Source organism: Cavia porcellus, unplaced genomic scaffold, assembly GCF_034190915.1.
Source record: "Cavia porcellus strain 051 isolate PalLab524CR breed Dunkin Hartley unplaced genomic scaffold, mCavPor4.1 scaffold_2, whole genome shotgun sequence".
Taxonomy (NCBI): Eukaryota; Metazoa; Chordata; class Mammalia; order Rodentia; family Caviidae; genus Cavia; species Cavia porcellus.
The window spans coordinates 88,664,459-88,685,441 of record NW_026947485.1 but is presented as its reverse complement, the minus strand read 5'-3'; the positions used below and the strand labels follow the sequence as shown (position 1 = coordinate 88,685,441).

General features: G+C 31.4%; 1 protein-coding gene across 6 annotated transcripts in view; it reads right to left on the bottom strand.

Moving 5' to 3' along the window:
* The window catches only part of Atrnl1 (attractin like 1), an 833,524-nt gene that overhangs the window by 458,534 nt on the left and 354,007 nt on the right, over positions 1-20,983 (bottom strand). For 5 of the 6 annotated variants that reach the window (XM_063244801.1, XM_063244804.1, XM_063244802.1 and 2 more), the window contains exons 25-26: positions 12,774-12,835; positions 3,767-3,845 (exon numbers count right to left, since the gene is read on the bottom strand). The exons of the other annotated variant lie outside the window; for it this stretch is intronic. In XM_063244801.1, coding sequence (XP_063100871.1) covers positions 3,767-3,845; positions 12,774-12,835 — 141 coding nt within the window. The remainder of the gene's footprint in view (positions 1-3,766; positions 3,846-12,773; positions 12,836-20,983) is intronic. 6 annotated transcript variants of the gene reach the window in all.

Below are 20,983 nucleotides of genomic sequence, written 5' to 3'. Positions count from 1 at the left end.
TTTCAAGTATTAAGATATTCTACAAAAAGTTTGATGCAGTACCTAGTCAATTACTTTTAATTTTTTCTATGTACTCTATACGAAATCCTCTCTGTAAGTTTGGAGGCACAGTAGTTGAAGTTGTGAAGTGTTATTATATCTCATTAATAATATTTAGATATAAACCTTTTCACAGAAAATTCAGCACTTCTTAGTATGTTTCTTCATTAAATAACATTAATGTAAGTGTAAGTGTAGGTAAGAAGGGGCACGAATATTATCAAAACACATTACACATACTAAAACCCTTCCAAAAATGTGAAACTAAGAGGGATGTGACAAAAAGGGATTACCAGAGATTAAAGTATGTATGTGTATTTACAGATTGCCAAAATGAAGACTATTAATTTTTATACTTAATTAGTACCGATTAAAGATTTTTAAAAAGGATAGCATTATTTTTTTACCTGTTTTTGCACTAATAAAATAGGTATAGAAGAAAGAATAATCGTGCTTGCTAAAGAAAAAGAGTTACTCAAAGAAACTAAAACCCAACTTATAGAGTATGTTACTTTTAACTCATATTTCAGGTTGATCATAATAAATCTAAATATAGGCTTTACACTGAAATATTATGAAATATGTACGAAAGTAGAACATTCTTAACTTGTTTAGTCATTCTTGAGAATTTTCTTATCCCACGCATTTTAAAGTATCTTCATTGCAAGAAATAATTCTAATATCTGGATGTTTGTTTCTTATAGTATCTATTAAAATTTAGTTTCGGCTTTACGATGAAAATAGTAAATATGACATCTCAGAAGACTTCCTGTAATATATGCTTGCATCAAATGTTTCAGTGTTTCCACTGTCCACAAGGATCGAAGAGTATGGCTGGAGAAAATTGCTTATGTCACAATTAGCAAGCAGAAGGAAAGGGCAGAGTAGGAGACAAAACACATACCCAGTCAGGCCCTCTGGTAACCTGACCCTACCTCTAACAACACATTGTATAACAGCCTCTAATTTAATCATCTTTCAATGCCTCTGAGCACATGAGGCTTTGGGAGGACATCTACCAACTTTTTGTTTTGTTGTGAAACTTTTTGTTTTGTTATGTTTTATTATGAAAAAAAAGTTAAAAAGCAATTAACTTGGTGAGTTAACACAATATATTTATAAAATTTCCAAGCATCTTTTTCATTTTCAATAGACTTTGCACTTTGAAAAGTAAATAGTGTAACTGCCATAATAAAATTAGAGAAATTCTAAGGAATAATCTTATAAATAATTTTCATTTACTGTTAAAGATAAAATGTTATGCTACTAATCATATGTATCTTCTGAGCTTTAAAACAATTGATTTCAGTGTTTTAGCAAGCAAGAAATATAGCCAGAGAGAGAAAACAGATTAGCCTCTTTTAATATTGGGAATATATTCCAATTAATTAAACAGTTAAAACTGATTAAGAATAAGTTCAGACAAAAATACATTTTTATGACCACTAAAAGTCTGTAAAATTATCACACAAACAAAATGAGAAATTCTTTCAATATTAAAAAAGTACTTTAAAATCTATCACTAGTCAACCAGAGACTGAAAATCTCTGGAGTTTATAAAATTAGGTATAATAATTTTAACAATATGAATATTATGCAATAATAAATCTCTGTAGTTAAAAAGACAATACTATCTCTACTTTTGACCTTAATACATAAAAGGTTTATAATGTATTTTAGGGATTTTATCTAAAGGAATTAGTTATATTATATTACAAAAATTTCTCAAACTTTTTAGCATATACTGTAGCATAACATGAAATTTGACTACACAAATTTTGTGATTTTTTTAATAGTTAGCAAATTAAACGCAACCATTTCTATTTTAAGAGAAAGCACTGCCTAGATAACTTTGTAAAAAGGAACGTTATACTGAGAGAATATCCAGAGGACATGGTTATATTTACAAGAACAGAGTACTGCTTTGTCTGTGGTCTTTAATCAAGTTCTCCTTCCTATTTTCCATTCATTTTCTATGTATACCAAATATTTTGAAAGATTTTGACTTCCAATTTCAATGATATATTTATTTTCATACTTTAAATTAATATCAGTTTGACACAGCTTTTGATTAGTAATGTAATAAATAATATTCTACTACATTAGGTAAAGTAATAGTAACCAAAATCAATTTGTCATTTTCAGATCTGTGAAAATTTCATAAATAGATGGACGATGCATAGTTTTTTCAAGTTTTAAATATGTGCATTGTTTATAAGCTCAGCTGATATGTGTAAGCATTTCTAGGGATATAAAGACTCAAACTAAGGAATTGGTAATATAGTACAAATTCAAATAGTCCACTTTTTCACATTCAGATGCTAGTTAATGGCAAAGCAAGACATTTCTGATTTCATGATACTATATTTACAGAGTCGCAATTAATAAATTGCAGTGATAAGATGTGTAAATAATGCTGTCATATTCACAGGGAACAGAGGATAACTACTGATCTTAACTCTTTTTCTAATGGATAGGGGCATTACATTGTCACCAGCTCTATTCCATTATGGAAGGTCTTTATATTGCCTGCCTACAATTACAGGTTTTTTTTCTTTAATCTACAATTTGAATACAGTAGATCATCTAATTTGTCCAGATATTAACATCCATAAAGAATTTCACACTTAAAACATGCATATATTCATATTTAATAAGCTCTTTTTGATTGGATTGCTTTTAATCAGAGGTTGTTTAAAATAATTTCTCATTGATATTACACTGGCCATATGCATAAAACTATAGAGGCAGAAATATTAAGATACACAATTTATTTAGGTGAGAGATAACCTCAAATTTACAAACATAAGGAAGTACTGGATTTTGATAGATACTTGAAAATAGGATAGTTAAGAAGAATTCATGCCATTCACTAATACTACAGTTTAATATATACTTCTTTTTAAATATCATTAAATATAATCTTTTTATGTGAAGAAAATCATACAGTTAAACAATGAGAAATTTAATAGCAAACATACCACTAATGCTGTTCTCAAAATACTAATAGAACATAATATTTGAATTCTAATAAAAATAGAAAGTTATTTTATTTTTTATGAGACATAACACAATACTGGCTATCTTGGTCCTCAGATGACATTTCCTTCTTGCTTTTGATTCACTGATATATGCAAAATTAAGAAACTATATAATTGAAATACTTAAATCACCAACTGTTACATTAGAATTACTATAGCATTACTGTTTTTATTAATTTTAAGATTACAAGTAACATCATGAGTAATACTCATATAGACGTGTACAAAATTATTGTGCTATTTAAACATGATTCGATTACCAGATAATTAATAAATAGAAAATATTTAATTAATCCCCCCAAAATAGATAGTAGTTTCTAGAAATAAAATGTTATCTAAAGCCAAAAATAAATACTTGTAACTCAAATTTTTATTTTAAATTGCAAAAACATTGATGACAAACTGGTATTATAGCATAACTACATAGGATATTACAGATTATTTGATAACAGAATTAATATTAGTATTAGTATTCATTCCTGATTTTATACTATTTTAAAAACCATAATTCTTTTAAAGTTACTGACTTAAAATGCCAGTGACAGTAGGCTCTGAAGCTTTAAAAAATACTAGGTTGCTCAAATAAGAATGAATGACTTGAATTATAGGAACATGTTAATTAAACAAGAATTCCATATTTCTCAAACCTTTAAAGAAAAGATTAAATACTACTACTGATATTGTACCTCTCTCCGTCGAGAAGCCCAACAGGTTTGTTTGATCTTCCATACTACAGCAGCCACCAATAATAAAGACAAAAAGCAACTGGGAAGTAAAGCAGAAATAATTTTGCTCAATATATATGTGAAATATATAATGAAGTAAATACATGGGAGAAAAAACTTATGGAGTTTAATCATTTTGTCTTGGTCAATATTTTAGACAGAAAATTTATTCAGTATATTCTTAATTTCTTGTAATCTGGCATAACCTTATATAGTAATAAAATATTAATACAAATTATTAATATTTGTACAATATTCAATGCTTTAGAAAACTCTTTCCTTAGAAATATTTTAAACTGAATGTTATCAGAACTTCCAAAAACTACAGTTTTTTTACATCAACAAACTTATGTTTCATGTGACGATACCATCTGTTCTATAAAATTATTTTTCCTAAATAATTGTTTTGAGATTTTATTCATGCTTTCTAACTCAATACAAGATCAATAAAGGTAGGTTACATTCCAGACTCTGTTTTTAAAATTATGTAATTTTATACATAAAACTTTCACAGAAAACTGAATTAATTTTCTACATGCTAAAATTTCTTTGCATATTTTCAGAATATATATTGGAAGAAGCCTCTAGGATTCCCTTCTTCCATTGCATTTGTCCTACAGGAAATTTTTGAGAGTATCCTATAGACATTTCTGATGTTGCCATTCAAGGGACAGCTAGTGGCATATTTACTATACTGCAGTATACATGTTGACACTGTAACTACAAAGACTTTGCCACTCTAAACAGTGAAGAGTGGTTAATCTGAGAAATTCTGCTACAGTCTGAATTGGTAATGATTATACTTCTCTTGTTATGCCTGAATTAACAATAAAAGTGTTAGTAATATTCTACTAAGAACTGACACTTTACAGACTGAGGATCATTTATTTACCTGTATTCAGTCAAAATGCCACATCCTTAAGACTTTTAGCATAAAACAGATATACCTAGCGTGTCCAAACCAAAACATCAATAACATTTATAATCATTGGAGGCATATGGGAGGAGTACAGAGATACTACTAATGATATTTGGTCTCTTTTGGAGTGATGAAAATATTCCAAAACTGGCTGCAGAACCAATTAACAGTGAACTTCAATGAGAAATATATACAAGAATTATATTTTCAAAAAGTTGCTTAAATACAAGCTAAAATTAGAAAAAAAAGTTGTTTAATTAGATGATATATAAAACTGAAACTTTCTAAGTATTGCCTTCTTTCTCTATAATTTAGGGAAGAAAAACATACCTACTGACATTAGTCAATCATTAATACTAATAAGGAAATCATTAAATAAAAACATGAAGTACATAATTTCTAATCTGCTAGAAGGAAATTTAGGTATATTAGCAGCTAATTCAATATAATGGAAAGCACAGGAGTAGTAAAATGATGACAAACATTTTTAAAACTGAGAAGATTAAGAAAAAAATTACAAGACAAGCAGAGTAAGGGGCTAGGGATTTAGCTCAGCGACATAAGCACCTGCTTTGCAATTCCTGGTACCAATAAAAAAAAAAAACAAGTTAACTTCTTAAATTTCCATTTACTTCCTTCTTATAATTCAGAGATCCTCTGATTGTCAAAACAAAACAAATCACATTTGAATATTTGTGATACAAATAAAATATACACGAAACACAATAAAATTGTTTCAAGAAGTATAAAAGATACATCTGCCGAAGTCTAACAAAAAGATATTATTTTACATTTATTTCAAACAAAATATACTTTAAACAAAAAGCATTTATAGGGACCAAGAAAATTCCAAATGATTAAAACAATTCAACACCACTCTCAGTAATTAATAAAACAAGCAGATAAAAGATAAGTGAGGAAATAGAAAACATAACACAAAAAAACTAAGATCTAACAAGCAAATATAGAGCACCACATGTAAGAACAACACAATACGCATTTCCCTAAAGAGTGTATTGCTCATTTTGCAGCAAATACCAGATGTTAGGCCACAATCCAAGTCTCAATAAATTAAAAAAAGATAGATATCATACAAAATATCTTTTCTAACTGCAACAAGACAAAATTATATACTAATAATAGAAGGAAAACTAAGAAATTCATAAAAGTGAAAATTAGATGACATACTCTCAAATCAACAGATCAAAGAAGAAATAAAAACAGACACTATAAATACAGAAAAATTAAAATGAAAACATACCAAAAATATATCACACAGTGAAATCAGTGCTAACAGGAATACCTAGTGATAAAAGCTCATAAAAAAACATTTTAAATCAATAATGAGATGTTTGAATCAACCATCTAGATTCACAATCTAGATTCACAATCTAACAAACTTGAAACAGAAAATCTAAATCTAAAGCTAGCAGTCTGAGGAAAGAAATAATAATTAGATTAGAACATAGGTAATTGATATAGCAAAAATAAAGCCTGGTCAAACTTTCCTTCAAAACTAAGGAGAAATGAACAGTTTGTATTTCATCACATTCACCCAGCATACTACGTATTAAAATTTCTGAATGTACTGAAGCATATTATATATCTATTAAGTATTAAATACTTAAAATCATAGAAAGACCTATATCAAAAAACATGATCTTTAAGCTGTTGAAAGGTAAGACCAAGAAAAAAATATTGAATATAGCAAGAGAAAAGGGGCCCATCACATACAAAGGAGTTTTAATTAAATTATCCACAGATTTCACAGCAGCTACTTTTCAGATTGATAGGAGTAGGATGGTTTATTCAAAATGCTACAACTAAAACAACCTATTGACCAAGAATACTATTGGCAAGGCTGCCATCAAAAACTAAAAGAGAAAATAAGATTACCCCACATAGTTTAGTGGATTGTGTCACTTCCTTATTACTTCTTTATTGATGGAGTCCTTTAAACTTGAAGAGAAAGAGTGCTAAACATCAATAAAGCACCTTATGAAAATGTAAAACTCTCTGCTAACAGTAAATATACAAATATAAAGTAATACAGTAAGGTAATGAAGGTGTATAACTCACTTTCAAATCTGATACAGCATTTTAAAAATCAAAATCATAAAAAAACTATAAATCTATGTTTAGAATAAGTAATTTTAAAAAGGTAATCGTGTAATCATCAATAACAAAATTGGAAAGATAGAAATGTAAAAAAACAGAACTCTTATGGGATTCAAATTATTATCAATTCTAAATAGACATCAATTTAAAATGTTTTATACAATTACAGTGATACCACAAATTTAAAAATTTTATAGAATATATGCAAAAGGAAATTAGAAGAAAATATGATTTTTTTTTTTTTTTTTGTCTTTTTGAGACAGAGTCTCTCCATGCAGTTCAGGCTGGCCTGGAGCTCACTTTGTAGCAGAGGCTGATTTTGAACTCACAATGATTCTACTGCCTCGGTCTCCAGAGCACTGAGATTACTTGAGCCACCACACCTGGCTCTAAAATCATTATTTTTAAAATGCATATGAAACCTTGAAAAGAGATTTCCAAAATAAACATATTAGACTCCTACAGCTAGATATCAATGAAGTTAGAATAGTTGAAAAACAAAAGAGAAAGTAATAAATTTGAAAATAAAACAATGATGCAGAGCATGACAATTTGTTTCAGAAAAGTTTTTCAATGTTACCAAACCCCTTATATGGCTTATCAAATAAAAAATGAAATGTGAAAAATAATAAAATTTATTTTAAAAAGAGGAGTTAAAAATTAATACAGGTGAACTTTTAGAACACTAATATTGAAAAAAGCATGCCAATATTTTTTAAATTACACATCATCCTTAAATAAATTGTCAAGTATTTCAAGAAAAAATAAATGCAAATAGAAAAATAGTGATGAAATTTAATCAAATTTTAAAATGTGCTCACAAAAAATGAAAACAATTAAACCTTAACTAATTTATAGCTGTGCAGAATAGTTCTACCAACTTTCAGCAACAAATAACTATAATGTACCAACCATAAAATGCACTTTTCTAATCCATCACTACATATAACGTAGCTCACCTGTGGCTCTACCTTTCAGCTCTTAATCCCATCACTCTGTGCATGCTGAGGTAGTCTTTTTTAAATTAATATTAAGTGTATTAGCATCAGTTAGATATGCATAATGTTCACATTTGCCATAGGGAATTTGTTCCTATACATATCCTTACTCCTCTTTTTTCTCTTTCCCATTCTCTCGCTTTGACACTCCTGCTACTCCTTATTTACAAGATCTTGGTGGAAAAAATCCGTGAAAGGCCCATGAGTTAAGCATCTTAAAAATTGGGAAAACATATTTAAATATGGTTGGATTTGGCTGACTATTGTTATATCATATTGATACTTACAGAGAAATACCAAGGCCATTAACAAACATTACTACATAAAAATAAGAGCAAGAGGGTATTTGCCTTTATATGATATTTGTACATTTAGTAGTAGAAGAGCTAATGTGGAGGAGCAGTGGGCATGGTAGTTAAAGGTTATGAGCTCAAGAAATAATACAATGCTCAGTCACAGCAGTGCTGTCTTGGCTGGAGTAAAGTCCGTGGTTGGCCCTGAAATATAACCTGGTGGGTGTTTCTGAAGATATTAGATCACAGACCTCTTCTGTAGAAATACACAACACTTTTCTATGTTGGAAAACACTGTAGACCCTTTTCTCTTTGAGACAACCGGTGCTCCCTTCAAAAGGTGCCACCACTTCTTTTCCTGGCTACTAGACTATTAAGCAAGGTAAAATTCCCGAATAAGCCATCAGAGTATAATGAAAGAAAAACACATTATACACTTGAAAGAGCTTCAATAAATACCACTGCAGGAGCTCAGGGAATATGATCAGATTTGACTTCTGTGTTTAGTCAAGGGAGATACAGGGCAAGCCTTGCTAAGCAAAAAATGTACTTATTTTTGTATATATTTTCAGGACCACAGAAGATGTCATGCCCTACTGAGGATTCCAGGAGATGGCACAGACTTGTGGAGTGATTTGAAAACTTTAACTAACTTACAGCTGTACAGAATAGTTCTACCAACCATCAAGTTCCACCAAGGCAAACTTGTTGCCTTGAAGCCTAGAAAAAGCAATAGCCAAAGCAAAATGAAATTGAAATTCCTAAGTTGCTCCGGTGAAAAGAAGGGAAAAGAAAAAAGAAGACACAACTTCTGAGGATACAGGAGGCTGAGACAGAAAGTTACAATTTTCTGTTCAGTTCCTTGAGCTGAGCTAATTTTCAAATCTAGACTCCAATAAATAAACAGGTAGCTGAGTCCACTGAAGAAAAACAATAAGACATCTTAAAATTATTTAAATATTAAATATCATATACTTGAGAATATACAGAGATATATACATGGATCTATACACAGTGCAAATAAAATAAGCAATTTTGTGAGTACTATTGGGCTTAAGGACAGAAGTAACACAGATAACCAGGGACCAAAATGTCGTCATCCATTGTTAGAGTTGGGTGTCAGGGAGTGGGGAAAGGGTGCAAGTACAAATCCTACATTCTGGCTCACACTGAGGCAACTGGGTCTCTGAATCCATCGATAGTGATCTCTTCAGTCTGCACATGTTTAATTAGAATCCATAATCAAAATAGTTGGAGTAACTACTAAACTATACCCTTGGCCTATAGGTCAATCAAAGTGGGGAAGACCTCTAAAAATGTTCGCTTCAGGCTGCAGTATAGTAACTGCAAGGTAGTAACTATACCTATTGATACAGTAAAAATTTATTGACACCATAAAAAACCTATCGTATTTCTGCTTAATTTATTTCTTAAAAAGAAACAGAAAGGATTATATGAATTTACGTGTATATGTATATATAAATATATATATGTATGTGTGTGTGTATTCTCATATATACAGGATACACAACTATATTACCAATCTTTGTCAGTTCATCACAAAGAATAGTTTATTTGATTGTTTGATCATTTTTTCATGCCTCATAACCTAAACACCTTCTAAGATAACAATATGCAACATATTAATTAGTATTAATTTCCTATTTTTTGAAATTCTGTATTATTTTCTATCTTTTCTTTCATTTTGCTTTTTAAAATAAAAACAAATAATTAAATAAATTTTAAAAATAAATAATTTAGATATTTTAGACTGATACTCATTTTTCCATTTTTATGCAACAGAAAAAATTTTAAATAATTCTTCTAGGTTTTCTCGTCATTTACTATATTATATGTTAAGAATTAAACATACATTAAAACATATATTAAACTAGTAACAACAAAAGCCCTTTAATTCTATACAGGAAACGAATGCAATTAGAAAAGCTAGGTGACCCACTTAGATGGCACAAAAAGCTAAGAGCAGAACCAGACTATCTATATATCACCTCTAATAATTATGTATACCACAAGAGCTATATATGATATGTAAGTAAAATAACTGATATGCAATTTGAGAAGTGGCACCTATAAAGCTATACTGAAAGCATACACATTCACTTATCTCGGCTCCCTCTCAAACTGGGCTAGAAAGGCAAAAGCAGAAATGAGGGTCTGAATGAAATGTGGTCATGAATGCTTCCTTGTTAAAAATGTTTTTAAAATATAGCTGTGGCTTCTGAAAAAATAACAAACTTGAAACTATTCTGCGTTTTCTTAATGATGAAATGATTTAAAATTATCTAATTTACATTTCACTATGAGAAGAAATTTAAATGACAAAAGGCCCTTCAAATATTTCACATAATAATAAGAATATTTTATTTTACTTTGTCCATGATGACAACATAATAAATAGGATCACCTTTAAAACATGGTACATATTAATACCAGCTTTCTTTTGCTTAACAAAAGAACTTTTGAATTTCAATATGCACAGAAATTCAAAAGATTAAAACAAAAACCTAAATATTTAAATAATTTTATATATATTGAACTTTGTGAACTTTTATAAATGACTGACTTTTAAGTAAATTTCCATGCACATTATCTGCATCACAAAGCTGTTTTATTTTAATGTATTAAATAATGCTTATTCAATTCTAAATTCAATTGCTTTATAAAAGTATATAACTTTGTTAATAGTCTGAAATTTCATTTATAGTCTGAGATATAAAATCATAAAACACACATTATTTATTATGTTTCTTCAGACTGTAAGGCACCACTTTAAAGTATGAATGCATTTTCCACATTAGTGATTTTTTAACATATTAAATTTTAAAAATTAAAAATTGTAAAAGGTCATAAGCAACTGTATTTTCAGAGCAAAGTGATCAATGGCAAATATTTAATAAAAGAAGTAACAAAATGAACAGGGAGTATGTAAACTGGAGAAAAATATTTTAAAATCTTAAGGATTTTAAGAGCAATGAGAGATTAGACATGTTATACATGGGCTTCTACAGATGAATTAGAAGAGTTATTAAAATAAGGCAGATTTCAGCTCAAATATAAAGAACAATTAGTAATGTAGTACCAAAAAGTGCTCTGTCAGATGATGGCTTGTCTTCAGCCATTAAAAGGAGTGAGCAAATTATGACCACAGGCCAAATTCAGCACACAAGTTGTTTTATGATGTTACTGCATCAGTAATCGCCTGCTTTAGTACTATGGCACAACTGTTGTGTAAATGCAATAGAGACTGTACAATGCATAAATGTTGAAATGTATAGTATCTGGACCATGACAGAAAAGATTTTAAGATTCATATGAAGAAGATTATAGGAATTCAAATACTTATGAGAATTTGGACAAAACAACCAATTAGAAAAGTGCCTATCACATTAAAGACTGAATTGTACTGATCCTTTATGATATATGTCAGCACAGGTGAGTCGGTAAACAAAACTTGAAGTTCATACCACATTTTATCTTAATAGTTGCATGCTATGATGTGGGGCTATTTGTGACAGGAGTCACATTTGTCTAATACAAAAGAACTCAAAGACTACCTACCATAAGTGGCACATATTCTTAATAATGTTCACAAAAATAGTATCTTCAAGATCCCATGATACAGATATTCTATGGTTAAAAATCAGCTTCTTCACCTAACTCAGTGGGTCTTTATTTACAACTCATGAAAAGAAAAATAAGTATCCCCTGAAAATAGCTTTTATATATAATGAAAAATTCCTACAAATACTTTCTGAGCTCTATTATACAAACTAGTGTGTTAGCATATTCAAAATTATCACATAAAAATTGTGAAAACTAATGCCTTTTAAAAATAAACCAAAAGAGCCCTAATTATTTTTATTTTAAAAAGCAGGAAAATAAACAGAATTTCAGAACAATAGTAGAGTAACAATAATTAATACATTATTAATGTGTATTGCTATCTTTAGGTAATTATTCAGCATACAAGATATAGGCATTAGATATTGCCAAACAATATTGGCACAAATCATCTTTTCAATGAACTATGAGTAACTAGCAATATAACTATCTTGTTTATATATTTTTTTTCCTTTTCCCTTTCTTCCTTTTCTCTTTCCCAGTCACAATTTCTAAAACAATTTAACCCTAGTATACATATCATTTTCTGAAGTAGTTTAAATGTGGAACTCCCTCTTTTATAACCCACTGAAATTTAGCATAACTAATGATCTTGAGAATTATGTTCTATTCAAAGTCATTTATAGTGTTTCTAAATTACTAATTACATCATGACAGAAAAAAAACGTGTCTTTTGTCGCACACATATGACAAATGCATAAAAGAAACTTAATTCAGTTCATTGTTTGAGATAGACTCAACCCATGTCTTGCACATACTGTTTTTTTTTTAACTCAAGCAGATGTTAGTTATGTTGCAAAAAACATTATCCTCTTTCTACAGAATCCATTAGACCATTTAATAGTATAACAGTAAAGTAATCTTTTTGCTGTGGTATATATTTAATGACATAAATATACATATTTAGGACATAGTATACAGTTTAAAGTTAAATAACTGATAAACTATGTAGCAGACTGACAGACTTAATAATTTCAAAGTCAGTAAAAGCAAGTTACCTGAAGAAGGTGACAAAAAACTGCACAAGATCCATGATTGTATTGTGTTGTGAAAACGCAATCTAAAAAACAAAACAAAGTGAAAAAAGCAAGCTTGAAATATGTTGAATCTAAGTTCTCCAGGACCTGAGATGATGCTACATTTTATGTGTAATATAGCATTTATAAATAACCTAGAGATTTGGAATCATCATATTAAATACCAAATATATGCTGGAATTATAAAATTTTATCTAAAATACCTAATACATTAAAAAAATAATGATGGTCTTTGCGTAGGCTATGACATTAAGTGGGTAAAAATTATTATAAATGTATATCAAGAATGTGAGATAACAGTTCAACATAAAATGTTATGACACATTAAATATGTCCAACTAAAGCATGCAAATGTTTTTCAAATATTTCAAATATTTTCAAATATTCAATAAATAACTCTTTGTAAAAACAAATCAAAACAAAAATTCAACTTCCTTGTAGAATATTAAGAGGATTTTTCCCTCTACATTTCTGTCTAGTAAAGAGAAATGCATAGATAGAAATATTTGGATATAAATTACAAAAGAATAAAATTATCACAATATTTCTAAACATCAGATAAATAAAAACTAATTGTGATAATGAAAGTAGTGAAAAACCGAGGCTCTCCATTTCAACTAACGTTATGAGGTCGTACTGGGGCACTTTTCTTGAGGAAGTATTATGTAGTACATTAGGCATAATGAAGCATCTACATAGATAATAACTGATTTGAAAGATATTTCATACACTAGCCAGGAATATTTTAGAAAATTATATAATCTGTAGGTTAGGACATACCATTGTTAAAACTTATAAAAGGGGAGAAGATGGAAAATGAAGTGGAGAGAAACCAGCAAATGCTGTATCAACACTAAAACTGTAGTTGGAAAAAATGTTAGAAGAAAGCAATGGTTAATTCTATTGGTTGAATAGGAGGAAACTGGAAATATTACTGTTAGACTTGACAACATCAACTTCACAATTAAATAAATGCATTTACAATGAAGTGGTGAGAACGTTTTAATATTAAAGTTTAACATAAAAATAACATGGACAATGAAAAAGTACTGACAAACTCATCTTGAACATTTTTGATAAGGTCTGTAATAAATCATAGCAGAATAATAAGATATAGGATCTTAAGAATGTTTTAAATTCACAGATCATTAAGAAAGCTAGATAATGTAAGCTGTGTATAGAAATTATTTAAAATAGTATTTTTTGAGTTCATATTGTCAAAATTAAATTGAATTAAAACTGTTTTACAAAAATAGCAAAAGCAAGCTTAAGAACTGCAAAAAAATTAAAAGCAATCCCTAGAGTTCTAGATGGGCAGCAACTAGATGCCAGCTAACTTCATATCCTTGATCCTCCTCTTACAAAAAGAAACCCCAACAAGATTAAAAACATAAATATAAATAAATAAATAGGAATACCAGAAAAATTGAATAATTATCACTTTCAAAACCAAAGCATAAAAAGGTATGCACCATACACATAAATTGAACATTGTCTTAGTCACTTTTCTCCTTGCTGAGACAAAATATCCAACACCCAAATTTAAATGAGGAAAGGTTTATATCAGCTTGCAGTTCATAGATGTTTCAATGCACACTTTGCTGGTTTGAGGCGGGGAGCCATGGCAGTGGGGCACTACAGAGTTCAAAGAGTTCCTGGCGGGCAGACGGCAGCAAAGCAGTGAAGCAGCAAGCAGCAAGTAAAGACAGCAGCCCTCTTTCTACCCTTATATTCTATCCATGGTGGGCATCCGTAATCCCAGCTCTATATCATTAATCGCAGTATCACATCATAATCCCATCATCACACACCCTAGATCAGCCACCACCATAAATTGCCTACTATGACCACATGAGGCTTTGTGGAGACATTTTGAAACCAGTTATTACATACATGAATCAGGGTCTATTGGGAAGAAGAGGGAAATAAGGAAATCCAAATGTAAGTCAAAATGGCATCCATTAGAACCTCACAGAACATTATTCATTTAGAAGTGAAAGCAGAAATGATTTTATACAGCCCAAGAAAAAGTAATGCAAGCAGTCATGGAACAGTTCTAAACAGAGCTGGAACAATTTGTAACACATGAATTTTCAAAATCAACCAATCAAATACACATTTTAGGACAGCTGGAGAACCTGCTAGATGTGAAAGTGAAAATTAAATAGTACAGGATAAATAGAGACTGCTGTGGTTTGCTTAAATGCCCCACCCCCGCCACAAAGCCTCATGTGGTCATGGGAAGGGGGCCTTGCTAGTGTGGCTGAGTCTAGCATTTGTGATTGGCTCAGTAACTAGCACTGGGATTGGTGGCATGAGTGCTGCACCTGCCTGGGGGAGGGGAGTAACCATATACAATATAAGGGAGGGAAAGAGGCGTGCTTTCCACCTTTTCTGCCCTTTCACTCCTGTCATTTGCAGCTGCCATGAACTACTGTCACACCACCTTGCCTTAGAGCCAGCTCAGTATGCACTGAAACATCCAAAAACTGTAAGCTAAATAAACCTTGCCTTCCCTAATTTTGGGCATCAGGTAACTCATCTCAGCAACGGGAAAATAGTAACCAAGACAGAGACAAAGAAAAGATATTCCAAGGAAAGTGAAGAGCACAGTCAAAAAACCTTTATGAGGAAAACAATTTTTTTCAATTACTGAGCTTATTAATTTCTTTTTAAACTGCCAATTTGTCAAAATTACCACTCTCAAATATTTGCCATTTTTTAAATATAAAGGAATTAGTATTTTTAAAATTGATTTGTAAGTAGTAGGAATAACCAACAGAATTACAATAAATTTATATTAGAAAAACACAATGCAAGCTGGCATAACAGAATTTCACTATTATTTGCCTGCCCCTCATGAATTCATATTATTTAACCTTCGAACAAAAATCATACTTTGAGCTACATAAGCAAACCATAAGCATATATAAAAATATCCACAATTTGTATGTTTTCTAAAAAAAAATATTTGAATACATAAAGTACTCAGAGAAGGCACTACAAAGTATAGTTAAAATTTGTATTACATTATCTATTTATACTTATTATAGCAAAGTAAAAAAATTTGAAAGTTTTCTTAAGCGATACAAACATTATTTTGCTTTCAGCATGTATTCAGAGGATAACCAGGATATCATTTTTACAGAGGTAATGGTACTTATATCTCTCATAATTAACACAATTTTCTAAATTATCATATTGTGCAGTTTCTCACAATTTAGTGTATAACTCTAGAACATTAAAATATCAATTGGAGACCAAGACCCATTTTTCCACAGATAATACTATTCAAATTTAAGAGTGTAATAGGATAAACATGATAGGGAAGGTCTTTGTCAAAGTGGCATCCAAAATAAAGATGACTTTACAAACTAAAGTAAGGGACACCTTAAAGAATATAATTTACTACCTTAATGATGTTTAAGAAAAAATAGACTTAGTACAAGCATACTACCTGGATGCTATAGCCTCAAGTAAATTAATTTCTTATGTTAGCTATTCAGAGGGAGAGTTAGAGTTATAATATATTGTGCAAATCTTTCAAAATGTTAATAGCTTTTCCTACCTAAGAACAAAAGATATCTTTCCATCCTCTTTAATATCCTTTTTTAGAGTAGTTTTCAGTATAGTGACCTTTTACTTACTGTGTTAGATTCATTCCTAAGTACTTCATGTGAAGGTTGTTGTTGCTCTACCTTTTCTGTGAGCTTGTTGCTTGTTTATAGGAAGCCTATTGATTTTTGAGTGTTGGTTTTGTATTCAGATCTGCTACTGAATTTGGTTATTAAATCTAGAAGTCTTTTGGTGAAGTGTTTGGGATCTTCTATGCCAAGTATCATGTAATTTGTGAATAATGATAATTTAACTTCTTCCCTTCCTATCCTTTTTCTTTTTACATCTCTCTTGTCTTAATTGCTCTGGTTAATATCTCCAGAAATATAATGAGTGGTGATAGTAAACATCCTTGTCTTGCTCCTGATTTTATAGTGAAAGCTTTCAGGTTTTGATCATTTTGTATGATGTTGGCTGTTGGTTTGCCATAGATAGCTTTTATCAGCTTGAGGTAAAAACCATCTGTTCCAATTTTCTGTAGGTTTTTATCATGAATTGATGTTGGTTTTTGTCAAATGCTTTTTCTTCATCTATTGAGATGACCCTATGGTTTTGGTTCTTGGCTCTATTAATGTAATGTACTACACACAATGATTCACATATACTGAACCATCCCTGTATCCCTCAAATAAATCCTACTTCATAGTGTATAAACTTTTTGATTAATTGCTACATTCTGTTTGCCAGTATCTTACACAGAACTTCTGCTTGTATGTGTATGTTCATTAGGCAGATTGGCCTGTAGTTCTATTTTTTAGTTGCATCCTTCTCTGGTTTTGCTACCAGTGTAAGGCTATCTTCCAGGATTGAATATGGAGTATCGCTTCCATTTCAGTTTCATTAAAGAGTTTGAGGAGTAGTGGTATTACTTATTCTCTTGAAGAGTTCAGCACTGAATCTGTCAGCTCCTGGGCTTTTGTTGGTAAATTATTTTACTCCTTCTTCAATTTCACTGACTGATATTTGGTTATTTAAAACTTTTATATCTTCTTGACTCAATTTTGATACTATACATATACATACATACATACATACATACATACTTTTCTTCTACCTACATATTAAACTACAGGTTCTTGAAATAGATACTGATGATCTTCAGGATTTCTGTAAGATATGTTATAATTTCATAATTTTTCTTCCTAGTAACATGTTTTTGAGTCTTCCCTTCTATCAATGCCGTTGTCCAAGGGTTGTCAATTTTATATAATCTTTCCAAAACCAATTCTTCAATTCACTGCTTCTTTGTATTGTTTTCTTATTCTCTACTGCCTTATAGTCTGCTCTGATTTTTTCTTACTTTACTTTTTTTTTTTACTTTGAAAGGGAATAAAACTAAATTAAAAAGATAATAAGGTCAATCAAAATAGAACAACAAAAGCAAAAGGAAATCAAGTCAAAATAAAAGGAAATCAACGACTACTATATGACATCTTGTTATCTTGAAAATAGCTGCCCATACCATCAGACATAATGAAATCAAAACAAGACAAAAAAAAAAAAAAAACACCTAACAAAACAATGATAATGATATAGGAATTGAAAACATACTAATAGGGAAATAAGAATGGTTACCACCTTCCATTTTTGTAGTTTCCTCCCCTTTCACTTTCACAATACTTATTGCACATTTTGAATCCCACTAACTCCTTCCGGAGTTATACTCCTTTATATGAGGGAGACAACACAATGTTCACCCATGTGAGTCCAAACCATTTAACCCATGAGCCTGAGCTCAATTTGTATTCATTTACCTACAACAGCCTCAACCTTATCTCTCTTTATAGATGAGTAGATTTCCATTGTATAAAAATACCATTTCTTTCTTATCCATTTTGTGGTCGAAAAGTAAGTTATCCCTGCTCATTTCTAGGTCCCTGCCACATGATGCACTATCATCTCTCCTCTGACCTTCAGTACATGAATTTCTTTTTGAGTCTGAAGTGTTTCTCATATACAGCATATTGATGGATCCTTTTTCTTGATCCACTCTCCCTGTGTTTCTTTTTAGTGGTGAATTGAGGCCATCTACATTAAAGGCTACAACCAGCATGCATTGGCTCATCTCTTCCATACTATTATTCAGCTGTTGCCCCCCCCCCCCACTTTCCTCCTTCATTCAATTGCCTGCCCTGTTTGGAGAGACTACTCTGCTGCTATTCCTTGTGAGTCAAGAATTCCTTCAGTTGTTTTTATCATGGAAATACCTTATTTTTCCATCCATTTTTGAAAGACAGTTTTGTAGGGGACATCAGTCTGGTTTGGAAGTTGTTTTCTTTCAGGATTTGAAATACTTCATTCCAAGCTGTTTTTGACTTCATGGTTTGTGCTGACAAATCTACCACAATTATGATGGGTTGTCTTTCATATGTGATCTATTTCTTTTCTCTAACAGCCTTTAGGATTTTGATTATTATGTCTGGGTGTAATGTATTTTAGTTAAAGCTCGTTGAAGATCTATATGCCTCACTTATCTGCATGTCACATCCTTTCCCCATATTTGAGAAGTTTTCTGCTGTTACTTCTGTAAATGGTCTTTTTATGTCATTTGTGTTGATCCTTGCTTTTATGCTAACACATATCACTCTTAAATTATTTTTATTTTTGTGGTCTTGCAAGAATTAAATTGTTATTTCCTGGTTCTTTGTTATTTTTAAGAGATTTTTCCTTTTGTGATCGCTAGCTGTCATGGCCTGAAAGTCTATCTTCAGTGTCTTTCAAGTGGTTTTTCTACCTTTCAGTAGAGTTTTTGATTTCCTAGATATCTCTGTGAATCTGTTTCATGTATTGTAATTCTTTCCTATATTGTTTATTTAAGGTTTTCTTAATTTCCCTATGCTTATCTATTTTACATATGTCTTCTTTAGATATGCTCAGCAATTCTTTCATTATGTTTGTGATTTCTGCTTTCACCTGATATTATTTTATTTTATTTTTGTCTTTTTCCTTTTTATCGGTACCAGGGATCGGACTCATGACTGCCTGCTTGCAAGGCAGGCGCTTATGCCGCTGAGCTAAATCCCCAAACCCGCGATATTATTTTTGATCTAAGTAGTTTTACATCCTTATGAAGCTGTTTCTTTACTTTAGTTACTATCCTTTCAAATTTGCAGGTGTAAGACTTCTACTTTATCCCATTTCTACATCTATTAGACTTGTTCTGTGCAGGATGGAGGTCTGAGATTGCCTTTTGCTTCATGTTGACATTTTTCTGTGTTCCTCCTGACAAGCCATTTGTAAGTCCCAGGAGATTCCCATGATGGCTATCCTTCATGGTCTAGGGAAGTGGGCCAGGCTCCTGATGCTCTCTGAACCAAGGTTCCAGGGAGGCAGTGGCCATGGGTATATGGTGTCATGGCTTTTTCTTTTCTCAGTTTGCATGGCTACATTGGGAATCCGCTGATTGTGGCACGTGCACAGGGGCATGTTTCTCTGATTCTTTTGGCACATGATTGTCCATGGGCAACAAGGGTCTTTAATGGTATATTGAGGGTTCATAGGGTGTATCTAGCTGTTTCTCCCTGCATTCACTAGTTACGTGAGGGAAGCAAGTGCGCCTATGACGGCAGACATGTAGGGGGCTGGTCTGGCTGTTTCTTCCTGCCCTCACTGATTGCCCACAGGAAGGTAAGTACCCAGATTGTGGCAGGTATGCAGATGTAGGTCTTGCTGTTTCTCCCTGCCCACACTGGCTGTCCACAGGAAGCAAGTCTCTGTTCTGACCTGAATACTTTCTTGCTTCACATGAGGTTTTGATGTGACTTACTGTGGTGGATTAGTTAATGATCAACTTGGAACACCCAGATTAATTGAATAAGTGTTGTGCTGGGTATAGGAGGCCCACCTGAGGATTACTGCCAATAGCATTCAAAGAGAACTAAAGGGAACAATGGTGTGCAGTTGATTTTTTTAGAGAAGCTTATTACACTGGATTTCTTGATATGAATTTGGGGCCTTGCTTTTGCTGAGGATGGTTGTGCTTCTTTTCATAGTAGTTCTAGTCCTTACTTTGCACATCATTTCCCGGGTCCAGATCCCTCAGCCTTCTAGAACAAACCCTTCATTCTGCTGGCAAAGACTTTCTACTTCTTTTTTTTTTTTTTTTTTTTTTTTTTTTTTTTTGTCTTTTTTCCTTTTTATTGGTACTGGGGATCGAACTCACGACTGCCTGCTTGCAAGGCAGGCGCTTGTGCCACTGAGCTAAATCCTCAGCCCCTAGACTTTCTATTTCTACCACAGACTTTGTAGCCTTCCAAATCATATTCTTGAGGCAGATTTATGTGAAACTTTGTTATGGGTTCTAGGCCTCCAGTTAGACTCATGGAGGCATTGTCATGGCTCTAGGTCTTCAGCTAGACACATGCAGGATATTGATGTGTGATTCAGGTGCTCATCTGGAGTCTCTGTGTCTCAAATATGTGGAAAACTCCTCTATTTTCTTTTGTATTTCACTGTTTGGGTGAATATTTTAAATTAATCCTATAAAGTATGTGTCATATATTAAATCTTTTTTTTTTTTGAAAACTCTGACTACAACACTTACTCTTCTCAGAAGT